Below are 14292 nucleotides of genomic sequence, written 5' to 3'. Positions count from 1 at the left end.
TTAATGTTGTACTCCCACCTCCCAAGCTCAGAATAATGCCTGGTATAAGAGGAGCTCAATAAATATTTGTTGGATGGATGAGTAGATGGATGGGTGGGTGGATGGATGGATGGATGGATGGGTGTGAAAGTGATGGGTTAATTTTATTTTTGATCATTTCTACAACGGTGACTTTTTTTTTTTTTCTCCTTCCCAGGTCTTGAAAGGGGACTATAAGACACCAGCCAATCTGAAAGGATATTTTCAGGTTAGAAACCCCAGGGGGATTTCTGCTGCACCGCAAGCTAGCTGTGTATGCCCTTGAACACTTCATGTCTCCAATATGGCTGATGGTTTCCCCATCAGAAAACTGGGTGGGGGTGGGGGTCAGGCCAGAGGCTCTCAAGTGTCTGATTCACCTGGGGCCACATCTCAGCAGCCCTTCAGCCTGAGCCCCTTCCCTTACTCATCCCCTAGCTTGAAACAAGTTGGAGGGACTTGGTGGGGGCTATTCAAATGTTCTGCCTCTAGCCTTAAATTCAGCTTCATTTAAAGTGGCAGTTTCCTGGAGTTCCTGTCATGACTCAGCAGAAACGAATCTGACTAGTATCCATGAGGACGCAGGTTCCATCCCTGGACTCGTTCAGTGGTTTAAGGATCCGGCGTTGCCATGAGCTGTGGTGTAGGTTGCAGACGTGGCTCAGATCCTGCGTTGCTGTGGCTGTGGTGTAGGCCAGCAGCTGCTGCAGCTCCAGTTCGGTCCCTAGCCTGGGAACTTCCATATGCTTCGGGTGGGCCCCTAAAAAGACCAAAATAAAAAAGTGGCAGTTTCCAAACACAGCCCAGTGCAAAACTTCCATCAGTCTACCAAAGAATGAGAAACGTGGGGTTCCTGCTGTGGTGCAGGAATACCTGGGATGCAGGTTCAGTCCCCTGCCCTGCACAGTGGGTTAAGGATCTGGCATTGCTGCAGCCTCGGCTTAGGTCTCGACTGAGGCTCAGATCTGATCTATGGCCCAGGAACTCCATATGCTGTGGGGTGGCCAAAAATGAAAAATAAAATAAGGTCATGCCGTGGTAAGGTTGAAGTGGCTTTAAAAAAAAACCCTGAGAAACGTGAGGGTCACATGGTACATGTATGCAAATATAGGCATGATACTCTCCAGTGTCCCCACTTGCATTCCCCCCACCAGCCAGGCTTCCCACATATCCTGGGTATGTCCGTGGGTGGCCGTCCATGGATCTTGTCAAGAAGAACCACTCCCAAGACTGACATTATAGCCATTCTCCTTTTGGTGCCAAAGTGCCTGTTTTTAAATGAAGTGTCTTGGTATAGTTGCAGTTTGTGTGTGTGTGATTTAACTTGGCAAATAAAGGGTGGGCTGGACCATCCGAAGCTGAATTATCAAACTCAAGGAGTCTCATTGCCCAGGTCTGGCACCTCTCAGTTCTTTGGGGATCAGTCCACGTTCCCTTTGTTGGAGTCTGAAACCCACCTCTTGCACAGTGAAAAAATATGCTGCCAGAATTACTCATCATTAATGTGTTTGTTTTAAGTGAAAAGATGATGTAACAAGAACAACAAACAGAAGTGGGGGAAGGGGAATGCACCACGATCTGAATGAAACCCTTTGCATTTTTACATAGAGTATGTTTTTGGCCCGCCTGGATATACATTTTTGCATCCATTGCAGCTGCTTTGTTTTTCTTTTTTTCTTTCTTTTTTCTTTTATTTTTTTTAAGGGCCACACTGGCATCATATGGAAGTTCCCAGGTAAGGGGTCGAATCAGAGCTGCAGCTACCAGCCTACACCACAGCCACAGCAACACCAGATCTGAGCTGCATCTGCGATCTACACCACAGCTCATGGCAACACCGCACCCTTAAACCATTGAGCAAGACCAGGGATTGAACCCACGTCCTCACAGAGACTATATCAGGGTTCTTAATCCACTGAGCCACACAGGACTCCTGTTTTGCTTTCTTACTGCTTTTCCATCTTTGGGGTTTCACTGTGGCCATTTCAAATGACCGCCTAGTATTCTTTGGAATGCATTATGTGCCACCAATTATTTAACTGTTGCCCTAAGATCGTTTGCAATTTTTGGCAATATTTTGAATGATGGCATGTACATATTGTCCTGGTTTTGCCTCTGTTCTGTGGGGCGAGTGGTGCGGAGGGCCTCTGTGGAATCATTCCCTTAGAATACATTTGTAAGGAGTGGCATCAGTGGGTGGGAGAATCCAGATCTTTTTGAACTACAAAGCCAAATTTGTTTTACAAAAGGATTGGACTGTGGAGTTCCTGTCGTGGCTCAGCAGAAAGGAATCTGACTAGCATCCAGGAGGACATAGGTTTGATCCCTGGCCTTGCTCAGTGGGTTAAGGATCCAGCATTGCCGTAAGCTGTGGTGTAGGTCGCAGAAGCAGCTCGGATCTGGCATTGCTGTGGTTGTGGTATAGCCCAGGGGCTACAGCTCCAATTTGACCTTTAGCCTGGGAACTGCCATATGTGGCGGGTGCTGCCCTAAAAAGACCAAAAAAAAAAAAAAAAAGAATTGATCCTCCTGCACTGTATGGGGTATTCATGAATCTAGCTGGCCTGGGACTGTTTTTTGCTGTCTTAGGAGTAAAGGAATGGCATATGCTTGATCATCATGAGCTCTCCGACCCTCAGGAGAGCTGCCCCGCAAATCACACGCATTATCTTAAACTCCTGCTCTCTGTCTTCGTCGTCTCCACTGTGCACATGACAAGATATTGCAAAACTTGGAAACCATCATAGGGCAACAGTTGAGTAGTGGTGGTGTGTCCGCTCTACAGAGTACTCTGTAGCCATCCAAAATGGTAATTGTGAAACCCCAAAGATGGGAAGATAGAAAGCCAGCAAAACAAAGCAGCTCACGCGTTAGAATTGCAACTCATGCAAAAATGTACACTCAGGCCATAAACTCAACCCCCTATCCCTTCCAGGGCTTTGCTGTTCCCTCTGCTGGGCATGCTTTCCCACCCAGATCTGGGCTCATCCTTAGATCTTTGCTTATGGGGTGTTTTTCAACACCAACCACTGATTCTCCGGACGTCACCTGGGTGTTGCATGATTCAGTTCTTTGGGGGTTTTTTGCTTTTTAGGGCTGCAGGTGTGGCATATGGAAGTTCCCAGCCTAGGGGTTGAATCAGAGCTGCAGCTGCCAGCCTACACCACAGCCACAGCAATGCAGGATCCAAGCCGAGTCTGCCACCTACACTATAGCCAACAACGCTGGATCCTCAGTCCACTGAGTAAGGCCAAGGATTGAACCCACATCCTTATGGATCCTAGTTGGGTTCATTACCGCTGAGCCACGACAGGAACTCCCACATGATTCAGTTCTGACACATTTCCAGGGATAGTGTCTGACCCCGCAGGTTAAGGGTCTAGCCCCATAAGACTGCCCCCCACTTCAGATACCCAGGCTATCTACATTTCTACCTGGCCAACCACACATTTTGGGGGTGCTCCCATGACCTGTCCCCCCTCAAGTTTGATAATTCGCTAGAACAACTCACAGAACTCTGGAAAACACCACTTCCTGGATCACCAGTTTATCATAAAGGCTGTATCTCAGGAGGCCCAGTGGAAGAGATGCACAGGGCAGGGTGAGGGTGGGGCCAGGGCTTCCCTGCCCTCGGGGTGCATCACCCTCCCAGCACCTCCACATGTTCACCATCCCAGAAGTTCTCTGAACCCCATTGTTGAGGGGTTTCCCTGGAGATTTCATTAAGGAGGCACGGCTGTTTAATCATCAACCCTTGGTTATTCATCTCCAGCCCCTCTCCCTTCCCCAGAGGTTGAGGTGGGAGTGGAAGGCGCTGAAATTTTCCAACCCTTTACTCGTGCCTTGGCCTCTTTGGTGAGCAGCCCGCATCCTGAAGGTAGGGCCCTCCAGCCACCCATCATCTCTTTTGCTTTTGATCACTGGGGTGATTCCAAGGTTTTTAGGGACCTTGTGTCAGGAACCCAGGGCAGAGACCAAATGTTTAGTTTTCATTACACCACACCTTCGCTGTCATCCTCTGGTAGTAACCTCTCTGAACCACATTATCTGCAGCACCCCCAACACGAGTCCCTCACATCAGCCCACTGTATTGCCTGGATTTGAGAGTATCTCATGTATGTGTTTGGCGAGCAGCCCTCCCTGCTAGAATGTGAGCTGAGTGGAAGTAGGAAGGGATCTGATCCCAGAACCTGGCACGTCGTAGGTATATGGTAAACACTCCACTGAGGGAGTAATGTGAGCGCTGACGCTTGGGGCTGCAAGACCCTGGCTCCCCGACCTGGCCGTGACTGTCCCTCTCTGTGTTGTCTTCCTCCAGGTGAACCAGAACAGTACCTCCTCCCACCTAGGAAGCGCATGATTTCCAGGTAGGCCTACGGACTTTGTGGGGGTGGGTGGGGGTGTCCCAGGACTTCAGAGCCCAGGAGCCACTTTTTGGAAAACCTGTTCCTTCCTGAGCCTCCCTGGGGAGGCTGGGGCGCCAAGGTGGGCTGACCCAACCCCATGGGCAGTTTCCGTGGCAACAGCCTAGGGCAGCTATTTATAGCATCAAGGCTTAGTCTCCTGGCTCTGAATCAGTGTGGGCCTAACCAGAAAAAGGTTAGTCTGGCACTGGGGAGGGGGTAGGAGAACCAGTGTGATGGGTGGGTTTCCAGAACCATTTTGCACAGAATGCAGGCTGCCAGTCTGGTTTCTATAAACAGCCTCAGGTTGGCCCAACCAATTAATATTCTAATAATAGTCACACAAAGTTCTGGTCTAAGAATAACCCTCACTGCCCTGGGCCAAGGGCTCCTTCTGTGTCACTCCTTTAACCCTCAGCATCCCTGGGCATCTGGTGACATGACTGTCCCATTTTACAGAGGAGAAAACCAAAGCCCACAGAAGGGCTGTGACTTTTGCCCAAGGCCACACAGACACCAAATGGCAGTTCTCCCCTCAAAAGTCATCTCCTCCAGAGTTTGCTTTTTTTTTTTTTCCTCCTTTTTCTTTTTACAGTGGTACCTGCAGCATATGGAAGTTCCCGGGCTAGGGGTCCAATCGGAGCTGCAGCTGCTGGCCTGTGCCACAGCCACAGCAACAGTGGCTCTGAGCTGCATCTGTGACCTATGCTGCAGCTCACAGCAATGCTGGATCCTTAACCCACTGATCGAGGCCAGGGATCAAACCCATATCTTCACAGACTCTATGTTGGGTTCTTAACCCACTGAGCCACAATGGGAACTTCCAGAGTTTACTTTTAACAAACGATTTTTTTTTTTCTTGCTTTTTAGGGCTGTGCTCCCACAGCATATGGAAGTTCCCAGGCTAGGGGTGGAATCAGAGCTGTAGCCGCTGGCCTACGCCACAGCCACAGCAACGCGGGATGCGAACCACATCTGTGACCTACACCACAGCTCACAGTGATGCCAGATCCTTAAGTCAGTGAGCAAGGCCAGTGATCCAACCCACAATCTCATGGTTCCTAGTTGGGTTCGTTTCCACTGTGCCACAACGGGAACTCCTCCTAACAAATGATTTTAAATGCAGGCTTTTCCATTTGTATTTTGCTGAGGGGCTGGGAAACAGGTTCTGGACTTGGGAGGTTCAAATTTTAAGAACTCTAGGTTCTACTTCTCTCAGCATTTGTTTTCCCCATCTGGCAAATGGGGCTTCCTCACTATCCACCTCCCAGGGTAGCTGTGAGATGAAGTGAGCCTGGGTGGGAGCGTTGGGCCCTGGTTGTGGATGTGGGCACTGGGGTTAAGGCTCCAGTGAGTGAGCCTGCTTCATTTTATCCCCAGCCTCCCTTGTCAAGCTCAAGAAAACTTGGAGGACTCAGTCTTCTTATTGCAGTTTTTTTAATAATCAGCACTTTTTTTTTTTTTTTTTTTTTGAAATCCACTGGTCCCAACCCATGGGCTGTTGACACTGTCAGGGTATCCATCTTGAGTTGTGCTAAGATCCAGGACTCCTGTTGAATTTCTAAAAAGACTCCCATTGAAAGTAGTCTTTTTTGGAGTTCCTGCTGTGGCACAGTGGGTCAAAGGATCCAATGTTGCTGCAGCTTCGGTGTAGGTCACAGCTGCGGCTCAGATTCAGTCCCTGGCCTGGGAACTTCCATATGCCATGGGTGTAGCCATTAAAAAAAAAAGAAGAAGAAAAGAAAGAAAGTAGTCTTTTTCCATGTTTCTCGATTCCCCTCACTCTCTTTCTGCAGGTTTCATTCATAGAATCCTGAACCTTCTCGTTGACAAAAGCCAGATATGTTTCTCCTTTTGCTGTTATGTGGGGTACCTTACACAGGTGCTTTAGTTAGTCCCCGGAAGAGAACGTCTCTGGAACAAATGCTAATCCTTCCTTGGCCTCTAAAAATTCACTGGCACTTTTTTGGGGGCTGTTCCCATGACATACAGAAGTTCACAGATCAGGAATCAAACCTGCACCACAGCAGCACCTCCAAGCCACGGCTGTGACAATGCCAGATCCTTAACCCAGTGTGCTACCAGGGAACACCCAGAAAAGTGCATCTTTGAGATCAAGTGGCAGCAGGTTGAGATGTGGGGAGGAACCCAAGAAATATTTTTTCTTTTTTTTTTACTTTTTAGGGCCAAACCCACAGTATATGGAGATTCCCAGACTAGAGGTCGAATCAGACCTTCAGCTGCCAGTCTATACCGCAGCCACAGCAACATGGAATCCGAGCTACATCTGCAACCTACACTACAGTTCATGGCAACGCCAGGTCCTTAAACCCACTGAGTGAGGCCAGGGATCTAACCTGCAACCTCATGGTTACTAGTCAGATTTGTTTTCGCTTCACCATGATGGGAACTCCCCCAAGAAACATTTTTTAATGTAAATTCTCCCCTGGGAGTTCCCATTATGGCACAGCAGAAATGAATCCGACTAGGAACCATGAGGTTGCAGGTTCAATCCCTGGCCTTGCTCAGTGGGTTAAGGATCTGGCATTGCCGTGAGCTGTGGTGTAGGTCGCAGACTCGGCTTGGATCTGGGGTTGCTGTGGCTGTGGCGTAGGCCAGCAGCTACAGCTCTTATTAGACCCCTAGCCTAGGAACCTCCATATGCCACAGGCACGGCCCTAAAAAGACAAAAAGACCAATAAATAAATAAATAAATAAATAAATAAATTCTCTCCAGCTGTCTGGGATGCTATAGAAAATCTTGCATGCTTATACGAATGCATGCAGACCATCCATCCTGCAATCACACATATAAATATAAAAGATCTATTTCAGAATCACGACTCCGGGCCTAACACCCCATTTTCTCCCCTTTCAGATCTCTGCAAATGGCTTTGTTGCCAAGAGAGAAGAAACTTTGCATTGGAGTGGAAATCGGACCTCTAATCCAAGCATATTGCTTGCTATTAATGGCCAAAACAGGACTGCCCATGAGGATCATATTTGCATATGTTTGCAAAAGCTGAATCGTCAAAAACTTACCTTGAAACACTCTATCTTAGGACAGTCTGGGGTAGAGAACCAAGAGTGTGGAAGTAGTCTGGCTTTTGAAACTTGGGTATTTTATATTTTCCCCCCTGAGAACTTTCTTTTGAGGGATCGATTTGCCATCTTCCTTAATTTTCAGGATTGCCTCAGTGGCTTTGTTTGCTGGGACAGGGCCCACCACCTGTGCCTCTCCTGTTGACCCTTACTTTTGAATTCAAAGAATCTATTTAAGAATTTAATATATGAGGTTTTCTTTGATTCCTTCTCAGCTCTACTCAGTTTCACAGAGGGAAAAAAAAAATTCGAATAAACCAAACAGGGATTCATTTGTCTGTGCCTTACTTTACGGAGTGAATAGATACGCTTCTTTCGTGTCAAGTGTTATCTGGTGGATTGAGGATGAACAAAGGCTGGAGAATATGGTCCACACAGGGCATGGCTGAACTCTGGTGTCAGATCCCCGGGGCTACCTTCGGATTCGGTAATTTGCTAAAAGGACTCACGGAACTCAGAAAACCTGTTGGACTCACGGTTATGGTTTATTACAGCAAAAGGAGACAGATTAAACTTTGCAAGGGACAAAGGCGCAGAGTTCAGGAGAGCCCAGGCACAAACTCCCACATGTCCTCTCCCAAGGATAGACTTATGGACGTGCTTAATTTTCCCACCAATGGTGGGCTGTGACACAGAGGAAGGCTCACCTCAGCATCCAGGACTCCTTATCAGTCACGAAGGTGTGGGGCCACCCAGTGACTGACCTTACTCAGTCTTCAGCCCCTTCAGGGTCAAATGATACAACGTGACCTAAGGCCCCCATGAATTGCATTGTTAATGTAGAACATCTGGCCTGGTGTGGTCCAGAGTCTTAGGTATTCAAAGATGTTCCTTTAGTGAGGACATCCCCAGGGCTCAGAGGTGAGCTCCCAGGAGCTGGTCAAGCGCCAGTCCTTTCTTTGGCATGTGCAGGGTTTGACCTCTCCAAGCCTGCCAGGTTTGTCCTTGACTGCACAGCCCCCAAGGGCTTGGGGAGCAGCTGGGCTCAGAGCAGTTTCCTATCTTCAAGGGTTAAACGCTTTACCCACACTCCTCTCCCTTAGCCTCAGGCAGTAATGAGGCTTTGGGAGGCAGTGGCTCACGGTGGCATGAGGAGTGGATTTGGCTCATCAGGCCAACATAGCAGCTGTGTCTTGAACCTCTGTTTCCTCATCTATAAAATGGGCAAGTTAGAACTTCCTGGGTTTAGAGGCTAGTGGGTGACATTGGCAGTGGTGCCTCGTGCAATGAGACCACAGTGTGAGGCACCTCTTGTCTTTTCTGGTCTTGAGACAGCAGTGGGGTGGGCAGTTGATGGAGTCATGGACACAGGAAGCTCACCCCTCAAGGGGAAGCAGAAGACACATCCAGCCTCATTCACGGTTCCACCTATCTACTGTGGCATCATCTACCAGCTGCCAACTTGGTGACTTAACCATTTATCATCACGTCTCTCAGTTGTGGGAATTTAACTAGAGCAGTCCAGGTGGTTCTCACCATCAGACGGTGGCTGGGTTTCTCTCCACTGAAGACTTCTTCAGGAGTTCCCATCGTGGTGCAGTGGCTAACGAATCTGACTAGGAAACATGAGGTTGCGGGTTCGATCCCTGGCCTTGCTCAGTGGGTTAAGGATCCGGTGTTGCCATGAGCTGTGGTGTAGGTTGCAAATGAGGCTTGGATCCCCACATTACTGTGGCTCTGGTGTAGGCCAGCAGCTACAGCTCTAATTAGACCCCTAGCCTGGAAACCTCCATATTCCATGGGAAGCAGCCCTAGAAAAAGGAAAAAAAAAAAAAAGGCTTCTTCATTCATGTGTCTGATGCCTGGGCTAGGATGGTTGGAGCATCTTGAGGTGTTTCCTGGCGTTGCTATCATGTGGCCTGTCCACCTGGTGAGCCTGAGCTTCCCCATGGCATGGCAGTCCCAGGATGGACAGACCTCTTATATGGTAGCTGGCTTCCCCAGAGCAAATGCCACACAGGGGATATGTCTGGAACTGGTGCAGTGTCACTTCCGCTCAGTTTGTCACAGTAGCCATAGGGCCCTCCACAGTCAGGGAAGTCCAGAAACAGACTCCTCCTCTTGATGGTGGAGTGGCAAGACACCATACAGAGGGACATGTGGTTGAGAGAGATTGTCGCAACCATTTTTGGGAAGTGACAATCTGTCTTAACAACCAATATACCAGCCTTGCCTGCAAGTCATTAGACAATGTATGAATTCATCAAATAAATTAAGAAATTTCTCTCTGGGAAATGTTGATGTCATTAGAAAATTCCCTTTCTTTGATTTCCTTTATTCTTTAAGTTACAGTGATTTCGGTTCCCCCCAAAGGCAAGGTCATTAAAAACACAAGCTTCTTTGAGGGTTTCCCAGCTTCATCTTGGCATCAGAAATGGTCCTTCCCACTGATGGAGCTCCTCCAGGTCTCCCCAAGCCCCAGTCCTGGCCTAGAACCAGGAGGACCTCTCTTAACCCCTGTCTTCCTTCTCGGTTCTAAACAAGCACTTCTCAGGATAATTAAGTGAAATGTGATTTCTTCAGGCCTAATCCCCACTGCGCTCACCAGGGCTTGGTCTTGACCACGTGGCCCTTCTCCAGCTTCGGTGTTCACAAGTCTGGGTTATTCTATTTTTTGTTTGTTTTTTCCTTTTAGGAGCACACCTCTGGCATATGAAAGTTCCCAGTCTAGAAGTCGAATTGAAGTTACAGCTGCTGGCCTATGCCACAGCCACAGCAACGCCAGATCTGAGCTGCATCTGTGACTTACACTGCAGCTCACAGCAATGCCAGACCCTTAGCCCACTGAACTGGGCCACGATTGAACCTGCATCCTCACAAACACTATGTTGAGTTCTTAACCCGCTGAGCCACAATGGGAACTTCTCTTGACCTTTTCTACAGTGCATAGGGAAGCGTTCTAGAAGAATTCAGGATGGATGGTAAAATTTCCATTGGGTAAAAATAATGAATGCCTTTTTGTTAGTATCTTAGAGTATTTCACGGGACATACTTGCACTAAAAATCTATTCGTTTTTTTATCTGAAACTCAAATTTAACTGGACTTCTTGTATTTTTATTTGCTAAATCTGGTCATCCTAAATAGGGCTGACCATACAACCAGGAACCTGTCAGGGAGATGACAGTGTGTTACATCCAAGACTAGATTATAAAAGATCTGGTGGCTTTTGCCTTCTTCTCTCCTGGTTCACTCATTCTGGAAGGGGCTGGTCCTTATGTCATGTGGACACTTGGCAACCCTACGCTCACCAGACAAGGAACCGAAGCCTCCTGCCAACAGCCAGTACCAGCCTGCCAGCCACGTAAGTCAGTCACCTTGGAAGTTGACCGTCCAGCCCCTGCCAGCCTGCAGGTTACTGCAGTCCCAGCTGACACTTTGATTGCAACCCCAGGAGAGACCCCTCTGAGTCAGAAACACCGTTCTAAGTCACTCTTGAATTCCTACCCATAGAAATTGTGTGAGATAAAGTTCACAGTTGTTTCTAGACACTCAGTTTGAAGGTATTTATTACACTGCAATAGGTGTTACATAGGAACTCATTAAATATTTGTGAATGAATGAATGAAAGATGAAGGCTGCAGTTCCTCTCTTCACCTGTGTGCTTTTGAGGATGCTGGCTTTACAGATAATGCCTCAGGCCTGCAGAACCTCATGTCCCAGCTTTCTCTATAAGGAGAGTGTTCACAAAATCTTGAAAGATAAGTGGGGTAGAAACCATCTGTAAGAAACATTTAAAAGGAAACCAAATTTTGCTAATCTCAGCCGATCTGGGGTTTTCAGTTCTGCCAAGTTCAGGACATGATATATATTTTTGTGACAAGTCTCAAAATAAGACTAAGCCATGTGCAACTGTATAATGTCAGTGTCCCAGAAAAGGTACTTGTGCTAGACATTAAATATATCATCTTTGAAATGCCACTTGCAGATTGTTTCTATGGAACCAACCTATTTTAAGTTGTCAGCAAGCAAGGATTTTCCCCCCCACATCTTCTAGAGGCAATTTGGAGCCAGTGCTATGGGGCATGAGGTGCCTAAGGGGTGGTGAGGAGTGTGGATCCAGGTGGTAATAGAAACTACCTTGGAAGGTTGCGGAATCCAACAGATGATATGTGTGGAGGTTTTGGGACCCTGAACAGACCAGAGTCACTCTGTAAGTATTAGCTCAAATAAGTGGACAGTAATTGTGGGTGTGTTGGGGGGTGGTGGAGGGGGGGAGGCATGTACTATATAGCAGAGAAAGTAGTGGCCTGATTCTGCCTTTAAACTTTGTGTGACCCTGGCACCTCCCTGGTGACACGGCTTCCTCTGATGCCTCTCCTGTGAAAAGGGAGGGATGGGGAGTTCCCATGGTGGCTCAGCGGCTTAAGAACCCAACTAGTATCCATGAGGATACAGGTTCAATCCCTGGCCTCCCTCAGTGGGTTAAGGATGGGGCATTGCCCCCAAGCTGCAGCATAGGTCACAGATGCAGCTCGGATCTGGTGTTGCTGTGGCTATGGCGTAAGCCTGCGGCTGTAGCTCCAATTCAACTCTTAGCCTGGGAACCTCCAAATGCCACAGGTGCGGCCCTAAAAAAGCAAAAAGAAAAAAGGATGTGGGGGACCAATGAGTGCCCAGGGGCCTCCAGGATGCTGCTGAGGAGTCTTGTTGCCTGGCAACCCCTCCTGGGGAGGCTACGTGTCTCAGCACCTCATTGGGAACCTAGACACATTCCTAGATGTCCCTGAGTCCCAAGTCAAGGGTTTATCTGGGCAGTGACAGGAGGCCAGGCTGCATATGAAATCCTGAAATTAAACCTCTGGCTGCCTCTCTTGTTTTTCCTGACGCTCTGAATTTGAATCTAAAAATCTGGAAAGGAGTTCCTGTAGTGGCACAACGGAAATGAATCCAACTAGGAACCATGAGGTTTTGGGTTCAATCCCTGGCCTCACTTAGGGTGTTAAGGATCCGGCGTTGCCATGAGCTGTGGTGTAGGTCACAGATGCAGCTCCAATTAGACCCCTGGCCTGGGAACCTCCATATGCCACAGGTGTGGCCCTAAAAAGACAAAAAAAAAAAAAAATTCTGGACAAACCACTGATCTGACTGCCCATGCAGATATGAGATTGGATCTTTTAAATGAAAGTGACCACAACTGTTGAAAATCTTAACTATCCCAGGAATTAATTTAGCCTCCCCCCCCCCCCGCATTTTTTTTGTCCTGGAAACGCTTTTCGAGTAGTACTGTCTTTACCCCCATTTTAGAGATAGGAAATCTGAGGTTTAGAGTAGTGAAACAACGTGCCCCAGGTTCCACATCTAGAAACTGGATATTTGGGGGGTTTTTGGTTGGTTTGTTTTGGTCATGCTCATGGCTTGTGCAAGTTCTGGGCCCAGAAAACAGTGACAACACTGGATCCTTAACCCACAGCCATGAGGGAACTCTGAGATTTGGTTTCTTGAAATTTTACTCCAGAACTTTCATTAAAAAAAAAAAATTCTAGGAGTTCCTGTCATGGCTCAGTGGTTAACAAATCCAACTAGGAACCATGAGGTTGCGGGTTCAATCCCTGGCCTTGCTCAGTGGGTTAAGGATCCGGCATTGCCGTGAGCTGTGGTGTAGGTTGCAGATGTGGCTTGGATCCCGGAATTGCTGTGGCTCTGGCGTAGGCCAGTGGCTATGGCTCCGATTTGACCCTTAGCCTGGGAACCTCCATATGCCGCGGGAGCATCCCAAGAAATGGCAAAAAGACAAAAATAAAAAAAAAAATAAAAAATTTCTAAGTACACAGAGAAAACGTTTTTTTCTCTTAATCATTTGAGATTAAGTTGCCTACGTGATGCCCTATCACCTGCCTCCCCCCAAATAGTTTAGTATTTCCAACAAAGACATTTCCCAATGTAACCACAGGTTGACCATCAAAATCAGGAAATTAATATGGGCACATCACTACCATGAAAACCTCAGACCCCATTTAAGTTTTAACAGCTGCCCCAATAATTTCTTTCTTTTTTTTCTTCTTTTTTTGGTTGCACCCACAGCATGTGAAAGTTTACAGGCCACAGCTGTGACCTATACCCCAGCTGCAGCAACACCAGATCTTTAACCTACTGTGCTGGTTGGGGATTGAAACTGCACTGCCTCAGAGACAATGCTGGATCATTAACCTCCTGCCCCACAGGGGGAATTCTTATTTTTTAGGGGGGTTTTGGCTGCACACGTGGCATGTGGAAGTCCCAGGGCCAAGGATCGAACCTGTACCACAGCAGTGAGCAGAACTATAGCAGACCCACTGACTCACATTGGAACTCCCAATAACTTCCTTTAGAGCAAAAACACCCAGTTTTGAATCATGTGTTCTATTGAGGTGTTGTGTCTCTTTAGTCTCCTTCAGTTTGGAACAACTCTAGGGTCTTTTTTTAAACTTTCACGACCTTGGCACTTTTCAAGGTTACAGACAAGTTCTTCTGTAGAAATCCCTTTATTATTTGGCTTTGTTTCCATATCCCCGTGATTCCACTCAGGTTTTGCAGCTTGTTAGGAAATCACAGGAGTAATACTTCAATCTCTGGGATTAGATCTCAGGTATTTCCATTTGTCCCATTGTTGGGGGTACACAAATGACATTCTGGTTACTTGATCAGAGCTTGTGCTCTTAATGACCCCACAAGCATCCACAAATATTCCTTCTCCAGGAATGGAGTGGCGAATCCATTTGGTGAAGTAAATACACTAGCATCAGTCCTTCAAGATCAAAGTAACTGCAGATCCATAAAATCTGCTTTCAA

At 47.5% G+C, this 14292-nt stretch overlaps 1 protein-coding gene across 8 annotated transcripts in view; it reads left to right on the top strand.

Annotated features, from left to right (window-relative positions):
• Window positions 1-7795, top strand: part of TPST2 (tyrosylprotein sulfotransferase 2) — a 65002-nt gene extending 57207 nt beyond the window's left edge. For all 8 annotated transcript variants that reach the window (XM_047760346.1, XM_047760340.1, XM_047760344.1 and 5 more), the window contains 3 exons: window positions 197-247; window positions 4337-4385; window positions 7300-7795. In XM_047760346.1, the coding sequence (XP_047616302.1) occupies window positions 197-247; window positions 4337-4378 (93 nt within the window). In that variant the 3' untranslated portion in view covers window positions 4379-4385; window positions 7300-7795. The remainder of the gene's footprint in view (window positions 1-196; window positions 248-4336; window positions 4386-7299) is intronic.
• Window positions 7796-14292: the final 6497 nt, after the last annotated feature.

Source organism: Phacochoerus africanus, chromosome 15, assembly GCF_016906955.1.
Source record: "Phacochoerus africanus isolate WHEZ1 chromosome 15, ROS_Pafr_v1, whole genome shotgun sequence".
In the NCBI taxonomy this organism is placed as follows: Eukaryota; Metazoa; Chordata; class Mammalia; order Artiodactyla; family Suidae; genus Phacochoerus; species Phacochoerus africanus.
The sequence above is the reverse complement of the archived record's forward strand: the minus strand, read 5'-3'. Positions and strand labels throughout refer to the sequence as shown.